This window comes from Columba livia, chromosome Z (assembly GCF_036013475.1).
Source record: "Columba livia isolate bColLiv1 breed racing homer chromosome Z, bColLiv1.pat.W.v2, whole genome shotgun sequence".
Classification (NCBI taxonomy): domain Eukaryota; kingdom Metazoa; phylum Chordata; class Aves; order Columbiformes; family Columbidae; genus Columba; species Columba livia.
The window spans coordinates 13,278,089-13,295,379 of NC_088642.1; the positions used below are offsets into that span (position 1 = coordinate 13,278,089).

General features: G+C 39.3%; 1 protein-coding gene across 5 annotated transcripts in view; it reads right to left on the reverse strand.

The window, feature by feature from the left end:
* Positions 1–252: 252 nt before the first annotated feature.
* DOCK8 (dedicator of cytokinesis 8) overlaps positions 253–17,291 on the reverse strand; it is a 104,966-nt gene continuing 87,927 nt past the window's right edge. For all 5 annotated transcript variants that reach the window (XM_065047268.1, XM_065047267.1, XM_065047266.1 and 2 more), the window contains 13 exons: positions 17,072–17,224; positions 15,856–16,014; positions 14,979–15,079; positions 14,337–14,529; positions 9,528–9,671; positions 8,184–8,315; positions 7,303–7,437; positions 6,699–6,788; positions 6,058–6,294; positions 5,305–5,448; positions 4,226–4,332; positions 3,244–3,411; positions 253–2,600 (listed from right to left, as the gene is read on the reverse strand). In XM_065047268.1, coding sequence (XP_064903340.1) covers positions 2,486–2,600; positions 3,244–3,411; positions 4,226–4,332; positions 5,305–5,448; positions 6,058–6,294; positions 6,699–6,788; positions 7,303–7,437; positions 8,184–8,315; positions 9,528–9,671; positions 14,337–14,529; positions 14,979–15,079; positions 15,856–16,014; positions 17,072–17,224 — 1,878 coding nt within the window. In that variant the 3' untranslated portion in view covers positions 253–2,485. The remainder of the gene's footprint in view (positions 2,601–3,243; positions 3,412–4,225; positions 4,333–5,304; positions 5,449–6,057; positions 6,295–6,698; positions 6,789–7,302; positions 7,438–8,183; positions 8,316–9,527; positions 9,672–14,336; positions 14,530–14,978; positions 15,080–15,855; positions 16,015–17,071; positions 17,225–17,291) is intronic.

Genomic DNA, 17,291 nt, shown 5'->3' on the forward strand with positions numbered 1-17,291 from the left:
GCACTAGTGTCACTGAGCTTTGAACTACCATTTTTCACGGACAGTGAAAAAAAAAAGAAGCTGCAAGTTATTGCCTGTTACGCCTGCAGCAGACACAATTTATCCTAAAGACAGGCTGACACCTCCCATGCCCAAATTTTTGTCTTTTCTGCTGAACGATGCTTCTACAAGGATAGTTGGTTCCTACTGAAATTTTCTTTACAGATGTATTCTATTGAGCTATAAAGTGCAAGACAGAGGCACTTCTGAGCATCCTGTGAAACAGTCACTTTATTGTAAAATGAATGTCATAAGGTAGAAAATTTACATTTCACATAGTTCAACTCTTGAAAGAAATGTACAAACCATGTTTCATTTGTAGAAGGGACAACATGAACTACAAACTGAGGGCAAGACTGGCCAACTGGTTGAGGGTTGCTCAGCTTGTAAAATATGTGAAGAGTCCTTTAGTATTCATATTATCCAGAGCAATGTTTCAGTTAAAGGACCACACAACATGAAACACTTTATTACATTTGCTGAGTATATCGTACACCTGCAGGGGTTTTTGGTTTACCTGAGGTTTCTGTTATTTAGGCTGTAAAGGATAAGCATCTTGTAAACAATGAGGTTGGATTACAGGGTTGGTATAATAGATGACAGTATTCTGACCTTCCTCCCAAACAGGCTGTTCAAAATAAGAGATAAGGGTCTAGGTGCTGATAGGCAGCAACCTCATAGCTTCAAAGCTTTGGGAAATTAAAAATCTTTTAACCTTAGAACTGTTTTAAAGTATCTGGAATACAGACAAGCTACTCCATGTAGGCAACTCCTTGTTGCTTTGAGCTTTTCATACCATTTGCTCATGTACTTTGGATGCATTCATTTCAAAATCACAGAGTACTTATTCCTGATGATAGCATTTAACAGTACTATGAATGAGGAGGGAAATGCTTTCATACATTCCAAGGTCTGTGTAAGTACAGGGTTTATTTCACCTGTTTCCACATGTCATCATGTTTGATCATCCCCATGAATCTCCTGCACAGCACATTCAAAATCTGACTCACGTGGATGTCAATGAAGTGCTGGGAAAATTCCTGTCATCAAATGGAAAGGCTGCAAATGACCATAAAAAGTCAAAATGTTTACACTAAAAGCAGCAGCTTCAATTTCCCTTATACTTTTGGATCAAAGAAGCTTCACATTTAGAATCACAAGCCATCAGCTCTGAGAAAGTTCACTGTAATTTTCTATTAATAAAATGAAGTACGAAGGAAAATATTAATTTCACCATTTAACATTAAATTCTGTGTTTCAGCAAATGGCATTTTGTACTTTAATCAGCATTAACCTGTAATTTCCAAAACCCTGAGAAGGTGGAGGGAAGGAGGTAAAACAGAGGGATGCTTTCATGGATCTTTGTATCAAAATAGAAATATTACATGGTAAGCATAGTCCAAATGCAAATTGTGGCTCTGTCAATGCCTCACTAATGGGTCCCTAAGTCCATACCTCTCCCTCTCTCTCTATCAAAATCCTCATCTGCAAAATCGTAATAATGTTTCCTTGCTTCAGAGAAGTGCTGTAAAGATTATTTAGTAAAATATTTGCTTAAGGTCCAGAAAATACTAAGCATTACATATTATAAATTACATGCTAATTTCTCTTAAGCTGCTGTAAAGCCTGAGTGAAGTGCTTTGTACGAAATCCCCACTGTGCACTCCTGTAGTTAATTTTGGATATCCACATTCTAGCATTGTACAGTAAAATAATAACTCGTAGCTTGGCATCTTCTTTTTAAACTATTCCTTGTTAATTCTGCTAAACATGACACTGATTATTCAGAAATCCAACTGCATGCCAAGTAGTAGTCCCTATACTTACAAAAAGAATTAGATCTATAAAAACTATTTACTGCTACTTCTTGCTTTCCAAGATTTGATTGAGAAAATGTGTGCAGAACTCTGCCTGCAGTGAAGGACCATGATAGAAACTGGTAACAGAAAATGATTGAGGAAATTATTCTTCCTACAGCTCCAGCTCAGCAAACACTGAGCAGGGGACCATGTCTGTCATCATTAAAACAGCATTTAAGTATGTGATTAACTTGCAGAACGTGCTCCATTGTAAAAAGCACATGGATAAGTGCTGTCTTGGAAAAGGACCATAAATAGACATAATTCATCAGCATCCCTTAGACACGTTATTTGGATTCATGTAACACCTCAATCAAACTGCACAGATTTCTGTGTCCATTAGCTAGTGGTGACTCACCTCATGCCACTGGACACTATGGTCCATGTGACTTTTTTTACAATATATGCAAAAATATCTAAAAAAAGTACCCCCTTCCTTCCTAAGCCCTCCTGAGACGTGGTTGATTAGCAGTCATCTCCTGGTTTTCATTCAGTGATCTTGTGTCAATGCTTTACTGCATGCTGTCCAGAAAGTGCATATGCTGTCTTGTGAGAGATTTCTGATGTCACGGATGTTGAATACTCCATCACTTCTGGCTTGCAGCATGAGGCTCTTCCTTGGCCAAAGCAGCTAGTCCTGAGGTGCTTTGTGAAGAGGTCTGGGCATCATATTTCCTAAAACTGTGGTTACGAAAAGATTCCCTGCAACAAAATGCATCCATAAATAAAGCTGGCAAATGGAAAAGGATTGAAGAAACACCTGCCCTGTGAAAAGGAGCAGCTGACAAATCATCAGCTAAACATGTTATGTGTTGACAGATCAGAGCCATATTCTTTCTTCTGCTCCCACCCCACACTGGACACAGTGGCCTTGTGAAGAAGCGTATATTCATAAATTAAGAACATAAATTAAGACTCTTCTGTCGCAGTCATGAGATTAAACTGGATTATGTTATCTGGGAGTGCAAGGATCATTCTTACTTCCTGTTGGACAGCACCACATGGTGCCATATAGTCTAAACAAACCTGTTCTATCTTCTTCCTGATTCAAATGTTGAAGAAATGACAAGATGTTTCTAATATATTTTCATTACGGCAAGCAGAAGGTCTTTTCTAATGATGCATTGGAATGACATAAATGCTATGCCCCAGGTATGAGCAGCTTGAGAAACACAATTGATAATACATTCAGCTCCAGTGGAAGTCAGTGGACTTCTTTAATAAGGTACAAATTTGGCAGTGTATGTTATGGCCTGGTTTTAGCTGCCAGTAAAACTGCCTTTCTTCCTTGCAAAAATGGCATCTTTTTGTATACCTACAGCAGCCAGCCCTGCCCTGACGGTACCTTGTGCTATGGACTTTCACCACAGGTTTGTACAGCTCTGGGATCTTCCTCTCAATCATGGGCCTAAGGTTCTCCTTCAGCTTCCCATAGTTCTTTCTGAGCTCTTGCTGATATTCCCGCTGGTCAGCTGTAATAAGGCGTTTGTTTTTCTCCACTGCCTCACCACACCTAGGCAAATGGAAAGAAAAAAAAGTATGAGATGTATCACCTACTTCTGTTAAACTCATTAACTTTGTGTTGTAATCTGGATGTGCCAAGTCTGGGCTAGGCATTCCTCTGATAACTTGCCAAGTCCAAAATGATACTGAACTAACAAGAAACCTCTGTCTTTTCCAAGTACAGAAATTACGGTGATATTTTTAAGACATTAGAAATGCATGAGGGAGCTAATAAAAAACCAGATTTTAGGACTGCAGAATACTCAGCTACCTGCCTACTTACTGTAAACAGATGCAGTGACAATAACAGAGAGTAGAGGCTGTAACTCTGCATAAGGTTAATTTTTATTTAACTCAAACTTATCCTTCAGCAATTATGCTTCATTGTTAAGAGTTACAAGCTTATCTGAAGAAAAGGCTGTATGTGTTTACCACTACCAGTGTGTCTACTTGACACAGGGTGAAATGTTTCCTTATGAACAGCTTCCTACGTAAATATGTCATTTTATTAATAATAAAATCAAGGCATTAGTCTGAAATGCTTGATTTCGGTAAAATATCAAAAATATAAAACAAGTGGATGATCTTAATTTCTACATAACTAGTTTGAAGTGTTACAATTTGCTCCCATTCAGGATGCAAAGCCTACCGAAGCACTGACCATGAAGCACAGATAACAAGTCTGGACTAAGTGTCTAAACTGTGAGATGCCAGGATTCACGATGCTAACTTGCATAATTAATTACACAGTCATATCATCATTGCATTATTGCTATTATTTGCTTTATTGATTCAATTCAGCATTTCAATTTTGTTTTACTGACCTCATTATAAATTCTTTGAAGCACAACCTCAGCTTGTTGTGATGTCGGTAAAGTTTGGGGTCTGCTGGAATTTCAGACAGGAACACTTGCGCTACCTCTAGCGGTCCCTTATAGGAATAACACAGAAAAATGTCAAAACCACCTGCTTACACTGAAAACAGATCACAAATTTGGTTAAGCTGCTCATCATTTCATGAGTGGAATTATAAGAGAAAACTACACATAGTCACCATAACAGGATGTTCTTTTCCTCCTTCCTCTCATCCCCGATTTTCCCTTCGGCAAGCAGAGTGCATGTGCATATCATATTTTACCCTCTCCCGCTTTTATTTCTCCTCCAGCCCCACAAAAAAGGGAACAGATTAATTCTACTCAGCAGAAAAGAGCTGGGATAGTACCACTGCCAAACTTGATTACATGAGAGCAACTCAGCTCCTATGTGTGGCAATACAACACCCCAAGGGAGTTAAATAAGCTCAGAAGAGCTCTTTCCAAACCTTACAACAGTGTGTTACTTCAGACTAAAGGCTTTGGTTGATGAAGAATCTGGAGAAAATGGGAGTATTTAGGCTTTCAGGAAAGGAACCAAGCTCTGGATAATACCAAGTTTTCTTTCAGTTATGTCTTTTTTTTTCTTTTTTTTCAGTAGGCACATGTAATTATTGCATCTCAGCTTTCTTCTGAGGCACTCAGGTCCTGTATTTTCTGTGAAACTGTGAGCTTGTAGTTGTCCCACAGCAGAATTGTGATTCTTCCCATTCCCAAAGATACCCCTGGAATCAACAAAATGGCTGAGAAGTCCAGTGTGCTAGAAATGGAAAATCCTTGGATGCATTCACAAAGCTTTTGTGACTTTCTGCACCTACAACCAAGACAGCACTTCCACAAGCATTTTCACCAAAAGCATACCAAATGAATACTACACAGTAACTAAACATCAAGGGATGAAGTTTAAATGCACATTGTGACTAAATCTGTCTGACCAGATGTACTCCCAGTGCAAGGGATGAGAACAAAAAAGAAAGCACAATGAGGAAAGTATGCAGAAACTCTTCATCTGGCTTATTTGTATCCCTTACCTGATTTACAGTGGCTCCAACTGAGCCTTGCAAAACCATCTGCAGCATTTTGGCATCTGGTGGTTCTTGGTTGATGGCTGCAGTTAGTTCCTGTGTCTTTTTTTGCATATCTTCAATAGCAACTTCAATTGGGGTTAAAATAAACTAATGAAAGTGAAAGAAAAGATGCTTAGTTACCTGAATCATGCAAGCAGTTCACCTGTTGTGAATGTGTCAACACCACTTCATTCTTGTGTGCCAAAAGCAGTAGTTGTAAAACACAGGAAGACTGTTCAGTCTTGGTAGATGCCACATTTGATCCAAAGCTCTTTGACATCTTATAATTTGTAAGAACAGGATGTGGATCTGACTCCTTGTTTCCACAAATTCTTTATTACTCTAATGAATGTCTGAAATGGTTTTGTGCTTTCTACATTTATAAAGCTTCCCTATCTCTAAACCAGCTGTGAGCCCAGTTTAGTTGTTTGACTGTACTTCATCAGCTAGAAGTACTGCCATAAATGGAGCTCCATGCTCTACAGCATTATAACCAGGAGGTCAAAAGGGGAATATACAGTCACTATCCCCTCTTCTTCAAATACCCATCTTGGATTTGTCTACCCATTCTCTGCCATTTCCATTTATGAGAGTAACACATTTGAGAAATTCAGCCTCTTTTTTTTTTTTTCTGCCAAGCATAGAATTCAAAAATCTTCCCACCCAAAGACACCTTCAGCCCCTAAGAAATTAACATTTGCCCTCAAAACCAATTACCTCTTCTTTTTGGATGACATTGATTCTAGTTTTGATGTAGGGGAAAGCATGCATTGTGGTCAGGATGGTGTTCCTCTTGTATTGCTCACTAAGGTCTCCTCTGGGGCGCCCATCCATGGTGAAAGGAGTAGTGTACATGAACCGACAGAGGTTGAAGTTCTTCTCAAAATAGGTTACCCTGTCTTTCATCTCATACTCATCAAAATACGGCTCCACAAAAGTAATTTGTATGTATGCCTGAAAAAAGAGGCAAGTACCATTACAGTATTTTACAACCCAAGAAGTGTAAAAGGAATGGCATATGTTAAATATCCCATAATTCACACTGGCTAAGCATGGTCTGGAAGAGCACAGAGCTGCAAATCGTTCAGGGTTTCTTCTCTTCTTCAGAGCTGACAAAACTTGCCTGTGGGAAGGGCACAGCTTAACCCTGGGGATCAGAGCCAGAGACTGGACCAGAGATCAGAACTTCTAATTTCCACAGTGTCAAGCCAGAGGCTTTAAGGACACCCCTGGACACAGAGTTACATCTAAGTTGAGGATTTATGGTGCCTTAATGTTTGAACATGAAAGTTGCAAGGGGATCCCACTCTCTTCCTTTCTCTTCTGTGACACCCAACACTCAGTAGTACTTTTCCTACCTTGTTGGGATCCAACTTTCTTTTGTCTACAGGAGCGGAGTCCTTAATCACTTCCACAGCATCCTCTCCAAAACACTGGCCATAAAATCCCTGGAAAGGAAACAGAATTATCCTTGAGTGTCCTTAATCCTTAATACAATGCTAATGATCTGTATGCCTCTAGAAGAAAGGAGGAACCATGGCAATTTCTGGGCGTGTACAGTCAACATACTGTTTCATGAACCACAGCTGGCCAGGGTAAGGTACCTTCTGACAAAGATCACTGTGAGTTGCTCATAAAAAAAGCAGAACTCAAGGTGAAGTTATCAGAAGAGAACATTGCAGTTCCATGAAAAAGCTGAAAATACACTGAAGCAAATATCTGGCATGTTCAAATCAAATAATTCAATGTATTACAGTCCTGCCTCAAGAGAAGGGATCACTTTCATCATCATGCTGCAAAAAGGGCCAAAATGGAAAGAATATATACAAAGGAAATAACCTACAGTAAAAATCAGTTTGTTACTGATTTTTTATAGCAATAATACTGTTAGAACTCTGTGGGTTCCCTAGAAAGTATAACGTAACAGTGGATATGATATTAACACAATGTTTTTTTATTTACCTCTAATCTGTGAGAAATCTCAGGAAGTTTGGTAATTGCAGGCTCCTTATAAACAAATTCCTGTTCATCCAAGTCCCCAAATTTCGATCCATAGAAACCAACACGGAAGTAAGTTCCAAACATTCGCTTTTGACCCTAATTGATAAAAAGAAAGAGGAAACGTACAGTTATTTACAACTGATGTACAAGAAAATGCACTAATCCTAAATTTGCCTGTATTTCAGAGACAGTTCTATGTATCACCAGTGGTGATGGCTTAGAAGCACGTATTCATGAAGGAAAACAAGCAAATTAATGCGACATTTGATTGAAATCTGACTTAAAATTTAGGCTAATAGTGAAATAACTTTTGCAAAACAAAATAACATTATTTTTTTAATTCCACTGTATACGTGTTAACTTTAAAATTTTGCAACAAAAATTGACAAGAATTTTACTAGGATCAGCAATAAAATTCTTCTGGAGAAAGTGCATGTTCAGGAGCAGTGTGAGTGCTGAGAATTTAGCCAGGCTTTTGAATTTCTTCTGGTTTCTAACTGAAAACAGTACTTAATTGACAATAAAGTTATTTTTATTAAATATTTTTATTAAACAGATATGGCCAGGTGGAATCATGCATGTTCTTATTCTAAGTTTGGCCTGTTCAGCTATTTTTCTGTACCTCTAAACCAGTTTTATATTAATCTTCACTTTTTCCTACAGAGAGGATAGAGCCTCTTTTCACTGTAGACTACCTTTTGATAGGCAGGCTAAAGCAGATGGAAGCTTTTGCTAGAAAAAGGAAATGGATCTATTTCACGTGAACAGTTTTATTATCACCAGTCTTAAACAACTGCAACGCAGCAATGTGTTTTGCTAGCAGTGCCTTTCCTCACCAGTACCTTATTAATAACGCTGTCAAAGGCCTTCTGTAGCTTGCTGTGTGTCAAGGTAAGCTTCCTGAAATCTCGATGTGCTTCCATTATGGGGATGACAATTTTGTAGACCTCGTTCACAGTTTCATACAATCCCCCCTTGGGGAAAAAAAAAAGGGAAAAAAGGGAAAAAAGGGAAAAAAGGGAAAAAAGGGAAAAAAGAGAAAAAAGAACAAAAAGAAAAGGAAAAGGAAAAGGGAAAGGGAAAGGGAAAGGGAAAGGGAAAGGGAAAGGGAAAGGGAAAGGGAAAGGAAAGGAAAGGAAAGGAAAGGAAAGGAAAGGAAAGGAAAGGAAAGGAAAGGAAAGGAAAGGAAAGGAAAGGAAAGGAAAGGAAAGGAAAGGAAAGGAAAGGAAAGGAAAGGAAAGGAAAGGAAAGGAAAGGAAAGGAAAGGAAAAAGAAAAAGAGAAAAAGAGAAAAAGAGAAAAAGAGAAAGAGAAAGAAAAAGAGAAAAAGGAAAAGAAGTTAGTTCTCATGCACTCTGAAAAGAAACTAGATCACCATTAACAGCCTGACTGAAAATGGGATTTATGGGACTCATCTTTTAATCTGCTATGTTGCTTCTTTTAGCTTTCTAAAAACTAGCAATAGTAAATGGGTAGTTCTAAACTGCAAATGACAACCTGGATCAAATTTGGATCTCTGATCTGTTGGGCTCTGAAGCCTAAATTCCTGTGTAAAGCACATGGTTTCTGCTTAGGGGCTAGAAAAGTTAGAAATGCAGCTGAGCAGAAGGGAAATAGATTTGTTTAGCATGTACAGTTCATGGCAATCAGAGCTGCATCTGGTCAAAAGGAACCTAAATGATGTCTCCAGAGATGCTAGACCAGCACTACAGCAATAGGATGAGCTTCTTGAGTATTAACGTGACTCTTTACATGGTAAATGTAGATTATGAGGCTGGTGGTTGAAGGCTGCAAAAAGCATAGGAGTAACTCTTACATGCTTTCTATCATGAAATCTGTAGTTTAAGCAAGATTTTTTTCTTAATGTACTACCACACGAAAATACCAAACAAAAGCCTTTGGTCATGCCTGGAACAATCACTTTCTGCTGATGCTGCCTGTAGTCTTCACAGCAGAGGTGGATATAACTGAGCTAGGCTACCTGAAAAGCCTGGTTTAGCCACCTGGCTGAGACAGGACCAGGTCAGAAATAAGATGTGTCTCTGCCTCTTGTTTTTTTGCAGTAGGGCAGATCTGTGGAGCCTGGTTTGGCAGTAAGAATTTGTTTCCTCATAAGCAGGAAAATAAGCTGTAGATATGGCCCAGATAGCCCCGCTCCATGCCCCAGTGATTTCGGCCCTCACTCACTGTGCTGAAGAGCTCTGCTGCTTGTTCCAGCAGCCCTACCAGGCCACTTTCTGAGAAATACCTCCCAGAACATATACCGTCTTCATCTGGAGACAAAACATCATCTGAAACAGCAGATTCTTCTAGCACATTGGACGAAATGTTCTAAAATAGAGCAGAGCAGATAAATGAGAAGCTTAGGTAAACAGTCTATCATAAAGATTGAGGCAGAAACAATTTCAACTTATTAACATGATGGGAAGAAGAATGAGAGTATACAAACTCAGCCAGGAGACACACAGTAAAATTCCATATAGACAGGAATGTAACACCATAAATTTCAGCAGATGGCAGATCAGGCATCTTGCTGCAAGAATCCTATACTTTCTTTCTTGCCTCAGGTTTCAAAGGTAGACTCCTACAGTCTGTAAGCTGGCCTCCCTCTGGTAGCTGGATTTCAATGATGCTGCAATGAGCTTTATCTCCTGTGCCACAGGGGTCACAGCCAATGTGCTCTTCTACTGCTGGCGCCTGGGGGTGGGAAATTCCCAGCTGCACCCTGGACCTCCTGCCACCTGCCTGAAGAAGCTGCACTTTCCAGTTGTTGATCTGACTTTTGCAAACAGAGGAGAAGTAGGACATAGACAATATTGCTCTAAAAATGGTGATAATTGGATGCTGCTTCTCATTTCAGCTTCTGACATATTACATCTTGATCCTGCAGAATCTACTTGGTTTCTTGTTGAAGTTAGTGATCTTATTGTGTGTTTAAATAAAACTAGACAAAGTACACAGTGTCAGTCACTCTTTGAGATTCTAGACCATGAAATAAGATGTCTACAGTTCTTCAGCATCCCTTTGAATAGATAGCACTGAGTAGAGTCAACATTAAAAATTTGGTAATACATAGAAATACATGTAAATGATCAGTAAAATAAGTGTACATACAATGTGGAAGTAGCATATGTAACTTTCAACAGCACCAGAAAAGCTAAGCTTTGATTTGCTAGTAATTAAAAGGAGTTAAATTAGTGTCATAGTGTCTCACTTCAGCAGAAACTGGCAACGACAATCTGTCTGAGTGCAGGACAGATGCCAGCTGGCTAGCTAGTTGGGTCCTTAAAGAAATCTTTATAAAATGGCAGAGACACTGCAGGATGTTACTATTGATCAGATTTCAGATGAAGAATTGGCACCACACATCACTAGCAACATGGACTTTCCCCCTTGGTTTTATCGATGTATTTATTTTCCCATAGGTGAAATTTACTCCAGCCGTACTGCCATCACAGTGCCTCTGCACATCATGTCAGCTCCACTGGAAGGGTGAGCACAAATCTCAGGACAACACTCGTGGGAGTTAAGAACAGGACTGAACTGCAGGCGGAGGGAAGACTGCAGCAGGTTTTTGCACACCCATGCTATTTTTTACCTACCAGTCTCACTGAAGATAGTGACTTGAGCCAGAGTTAGCCTCGCTGGTACATACCTAGGGCAAGTCATACAACCCATGCATAGCCGTGAAGGACTGTTTTCACAGAATGGCATGATGGCATGTGGTCCTTGGTGTCTTTTTTTTTTGGCTAGCAAGAGGAAAGGAGCCCAGCGGAGTGATTTCTTTATGAAAGTAACCAAGAAAGTCACAGACACTATTTGTCTGATTATCTCTTCTTTGCCTTTAGCCCTGTGATAACTAATGTCAGGAATGTATTTCTATGTTTTACAGTCCACAAAGTCTAGCAGGAAAGAGTATTTATTATGTATTCCTGGTGCCTGCATCATCTTTTGCAAAGTGAACATGCCTCACCTGCCTTTCAACTTGATCTACCTTTCACATTGAGGAATTTTATATGTCCCTTATATAATAAAGGCAATACACAAGTTACCAAGTATATGATCAGCAATTATTTTAGACCTCACAAGCCTAGTTTTCTTTAAGGAAGAGAAACACTGGTGTAAACTCACGGGGCTTTCTGTGATCCCCAGCCTCTATCACTGTGTTAGATACAGCTAGGGTAGCCTGCAACCTATATCCCCAAAACAAAGTCCTTGTCTGTGGTAATACAAAGTGGCTTTAAAGTCAGTCCATATGCTATTAATACTCTAAGTCCAATTTATAACCTGCAAAGGGGATTTAGTGTAAACATTAATTAAGCTAAAAGGGAATTTCACGGAAAATGATCCCATTATGCTTTCAAGAGATGATTTTGATTGCACAGAGGAGAGTATATACAGTTTTGTCTGACACAGTTTAAGTGCTACTCTATTGACAGTTGGTTTTCTGGATGCTGATAGAGTCACTGCAGAAGACTCAGGTCAACTGATTTAATCCTTTCCTGCCTCATTTCAATAATCTGTAAAAAGGAGAGAACACTTCTGCTCATCCAGATTATTTTTAATACATAATGTTATAATGGTCAATTCTGCAACTAAATGTGTATCACCAATATTAGTTAATTTCATATCTGAGCTAAATGAAGAAATGGACACAGAAAGAGTCAATGAGTGAGATCTGGAACTCCAAGTAGGGCTGAGTAGTGTTTCTCTGTTTTGAGAATGTCATCTGAATAAGACCTTCACAGGCGCTACAAAACACAAACCTGTTTCTGTTTGTAAAGAAAGGGAACTTTTCTCGTGAAAGGCTTTGTAAAAATGCAAAGTGTTATTATAGTTAATTATTGTTATTGAGCAAACTGAAATTCAAAATTATGCTGTCAGTTAAAGACTTGTGTAATTGGATTTCTGGTCATTAAGGTATTTCATTACCTTTCTCCTATGGAGCAACTGTTGCTCTGGCAAACATATCTACGCAAGCCTTTTGATGAGAGAGACTGATTTGTTGCTTATAAACTTCAAAGTTTTTGCTTGCCCAGTGCCTTGTAAAATAGACTTCAGTTCTCTAACTGGAAACATACCCATTCATGTCAATGGGCATAACGTGGGAGCAATGGAAGGAGGAACTGCATTACGGTCAAGTGTGCAAGATTACAAGCATTCAAGGCAGCATGGGAACAGGATGACATTGGGAAGGGAATGCAGATTTCACCCATACCTAAATGATGATAGTATGTAACAAGAAGGGAGAAAACAAAAAAACAGAAGTAATGAATGGAAGTTAGAAGTTAGGAAGCACACAAACCTGGTAAGGGGTGAAAAATGGCGAATTTATAAATGCATGGCCAAAAGTTCAGCCAGTAAAAAGAGTATATACAGCTATCTATCTTAAGAGTAAAGGAATTTAAGAAAAATGCTAGTCCATCACATGATTGCTAAGGTGGAATTGCAAGTACTAATGCCCAGCAAACTACATTCAGTGCAAAATGCCAAGTGGTTCAATGATGTTCACATTTACTACCCTGAAGGGAAAAATCCCCAGGTAGTATGGTTATTCACATTTCTGAAGGGAAAATGAAACAGGTGGTATGGTTATTTTCATTTCTGAAGGGAAAAAAAATGCAGGTTGGATGTTTATATCAAGGGATGATGAATGTACCAACTACTAGTGTTAGCCACTTCAAAACTGTCTGGACCATAAAACGTGCTCCTCAACAGTTTAGAAGAGTTAAGCAAAAGAGTATTCAGGTAGTGAATACTGAGTTGCCATATGTTTTAGAAAACTAGGGAAGTTCCAGAGGAGCAAATAGGCTTTGGGGACCACATTTTTTAAGAAGTAAACAAGATGAGCAGATAGTGGTAGGTTTATCAGTCTGCATCTAGGACAAAGTGGTGGAAATACTAACACAAAATTTTACTAAAGAAAAAATTAAAGATATTGTGATTAATCTAAATCAAAACCAGACTATAGAAACCTGATGCTTTTGAAGATATTACCATCTTACAAAGGCAATAATGCCCAAACAGGAGATGTCTATACAACATTTGAGTTGATTCTGCAAAACATTTCTACTAATTAGTCAGAATGATTCATAATAATTGAAGCAAACGCTCTGTAAATGAACAATGGTCTTCACTGGTCTTAGAGAGTAATGATGAAGGAGGAATCATCAATACATGGCAATATATTAAGGGTTCAGCCATTTCTATTTTTAATAATGTGTGAAAAAAAAAAATAAAATCACTGAATTTGCACATGAAGTCCATTCAGGTAAGGGTAACTAAAACCACATAATCTGATAAACTATGTATAAATAACTGCATTTCAAAATGTCTAACAAGAGAGAGTTATGCTTTCACCTATCTGATATAGAAAAGAAAAGCAAAAAACAAAACCTAAGAAAACTCTCTGGAAAAGATCAGTTTATCACCGAGTAAAGAGCTCAACAATGCCAAAAGAACCAGTGGAGTACTTGGAGAGATAAACTGAGAGATACTTCCAAGGCTTAAAGAACCTATGGGACATTTTTACTTGACTTTGATGTGACTGCATATATACTATGGTGATTGTGTCATTCGTCAATCAAAAAGGTGTTGGTTGGTAACTGGAGACAGTCAAAGGGTTGGAGAACATACCTAAAGGAACTGAGTAGCTCCAATTACCTAAAGTATGAGAAAGAAGTTTGAAAGATGCATCACAGTTGGTAAGTAACAGCTCTAGGAAAATTCATGTGATAATAGAGGGGGTTTGCTTAGCAAACAAGATATTATAGTATGCAGCTGCTAGAAATAGAAGCTAGAGACAGCCAGATACTACAGTACCAGTTTCCATCAGTAAACACAAATCTCCAGAACAACCTATCAAGAGTGGTGATGGATACTCTGCCATCGTAACATTTCCTCCCCATATACGCACTTCTACTTTGCTTAACATAAGAAGGAATACACACACCAGAACAGGCCTCATGCTGTCAGATCTTGGGAGCCTCTTCTTACCTGAAAACTGACACTGCCCACTGGGAGATAGTTTCTGTCTTCAAGCATGCTAAGGTACTCTGCCACCAGCGCTGCAGCGTGGACCAGACACATGGCTGCTTCTGTGTAGCACTTCCTCTTGGTGTGCTTCTCTGCCATGTTCTGCAGCCAAGTCAGCCTCAAGTCAGGCGATGTCTGGTATCCTTTGGCAATTCTAACAACACAGGGCAGAAAGTAGGTGTGAACAATCACTTCTTCTCAGATAACAGAAAGGACCTTTACAATTCTCCACCTTGGTTGAATGGAAGGAGACATCTCTGTCTTTATTCTCTATGATTCACTGACCACAGGGCAAAATAAATAGTTAGGCAGGGGTAGGCAGGGGCTATGAGGAGAGTAAAACTGCTGAACCCCAGACTCTTCAGGGTTCATCAGTCCCTGACTCCCATGCTCGCCCAAGTCTATGCCCACCTCCCAGCGGCTCCACTGCAACACACTCAGTCTCACAGCCTGGGCCCCCTGTGACAGATCAGCTGTGCTAAAGCACAAATGTACACAAACAGAACAGCTAGAAGGTTTGTCCACAGCTTGTCCATAAAACGCACAGTTCTTGCCCTCACCTCATTGCAGAATTTCCTCAGTAGTAATTCTAAACACAGTCACCTGTACATGAGATCCATGAGCATCTCCGGATCTTCCTGAAATTCCCTCATTTTCACGGTATCTGACAGGATGCTGTTCAGATTACACAGCAGCTCCTCTACCTGCAGTAATACAAAGACCAACATGCATTTCTCAGATGTTTGTTTTCCCCTTCTGGAAAAACAACAGCATCTGCACCAGATGATGTTACTGTCCCCCTTACCCAAGGAAATGTCAGGATGTTGAACTGCTACAAGACACATTTTTCCAACTCTACTCAACACAGCAAAGACTGCTGACACAGAAAATCTCATACACACATTTAAATTACTCAAAATAAGCTGGAATCCTTTGATCTGTTTATTTCTGAATGAAAGAAACCTGAAACCTATGTGCTAATGGAGTTCAGCTTTAGTTGATCTATGATCCAATAGCAAAGCAGATGTTTTTGTAAGTATTCAGCACAAGCTGAGTTACTGTAAGATTTTTAGCAAAGCATCTGACAGTTGTCTGAAATGTTTTTCATTATTGCTGCCACTTTATGAATTGAAAAAGGGAGAGAAGTTTTCATGATGGTACTTGTTTGAAAACATCATAAATTAAATTCCATCTTCAGAAACTCTTACAGGGTACAGTTCCTACTGGAAGAAAGTTGTACACAATGCTAAGAGAAGATTCTCTTGTAATGTGATGTCAGTGGAACTTCTTACGTGTTTATTCTACGGAATTACGTCCTCCACTTCTTTTTCACCTATTGTTGTGTTAGAAATAAACTAATGGAATAAGGCCTGCATCCTTATTTTTCATTGCTTTGAAAGATCAAGATCTAGGACTTGTCCAAGCACATTCCTATGTGAAAGCTCCCAATAAAAGCCACAGATAACATAAAAGATTTGACCTGAATGGGAAATGGAGTTGCCTGCATATCTGCATCTTCCTCTGCATAGGCTAGGATGGTTCGCAAGGATCGTCGAAGGAATTCCTCATTAAACTCAGGTGATTTGCCAACCAGAGAGGCTAGTGACATCGTCACCTGCATCTTCACTCTTGCAAAATTCTTTCAGAAGAAAAAACAAAAACATGAGAGAATGATGGCTGCACTACACCATGCATATTGGTTCACATATTGCGTAAACCAAACCCACTTTCTCCTGCCCACAATGCGTTAAACTCACTGCTCACACAACTGGTCTCTGGTGAATCAAAGTATGTCCTGTTTTACCTCATTAAGCAAAAGTTCCCTAATTCTGGCAAGTCTGTACTTTGGGGCAGGAATGTACCTTGTAGTACATATGCTTGCTTGAGACAAGGGGAAGTCAGAAACACCTCTTTCTTTCTCTGCACAGGCCAGGGGGTGTGTAGATCAGGACACTCACAGAGGAGAAAAAGAGGAAACAGGACTGGCAAACATTCTGGAAACAAGTATGGGAAGCAAAAAGCCTCTGAGGGCCTCACATGATGATACACTACACTTTGCTGATCATGGTGTCTCAGAGGCACATTTTTCTCCTGCAAAGCCAACACTTCTTACATGTCCAAGTCTTTTAAAGTAACAACTAGGGAAGAAAATGTTGTGCAAGATAAGATGATATCCAAAATGCTAATGCATGTCTTTTTCCTGCTAAGACACTGTTAACCTACGTGCACAACATGTGTACTTTGCTCCATATGTGTGGTAAGAATCAGAGCGTAGGCCCGAGACCAAGGGGCAAAGAATTCCCATTAATACAAGCATACAGTAGTTCTACTGAGGTTGTAATGGCATTAGAGTAGAACTAGTCTAAGTTTAAGTAGTTCTGACATGCGGCTGAAAAAACCCAAACATGATAAAATGTAAAATATTGCTTATGCATTGTATAATCCTTGCTATCAGGGCCTATTTGAAGATGCATTTACCTATGTTGCAGAAAAAGTCATGCTTTCCTAAACAAAATAAGGAACAATAATTAAAACTACTTCCCTCCCTACACCTCTAGCACTAATTCTGGCTCAAATGCGTGAAACAGCACGACATATGAGTATATATCTGCATTTTCTATCACAACTTCAGTTTTGGTTTCAATTGATCCCAGAAAAAGGTGGCACAAAACATACTGCTTTTCTCAAAATCTTACACTGGTAGAGCTGAAGCTGTATCTCATGAGGAAATAAAGAGTGGCACAGGCTTGAGTCCGTGTAGTATCTATGCTGCTGCTACAGTGATGGAGAACTCTTTGGCACAGATCAGCACACTGCTCAACCTCCTCTTCAAACAGGAAATCTCCAAACTACGGGAGATAGAGAAGAAAACACACATTACTGTAATTTCTGGCTATTAAAACACCATTGACTTAG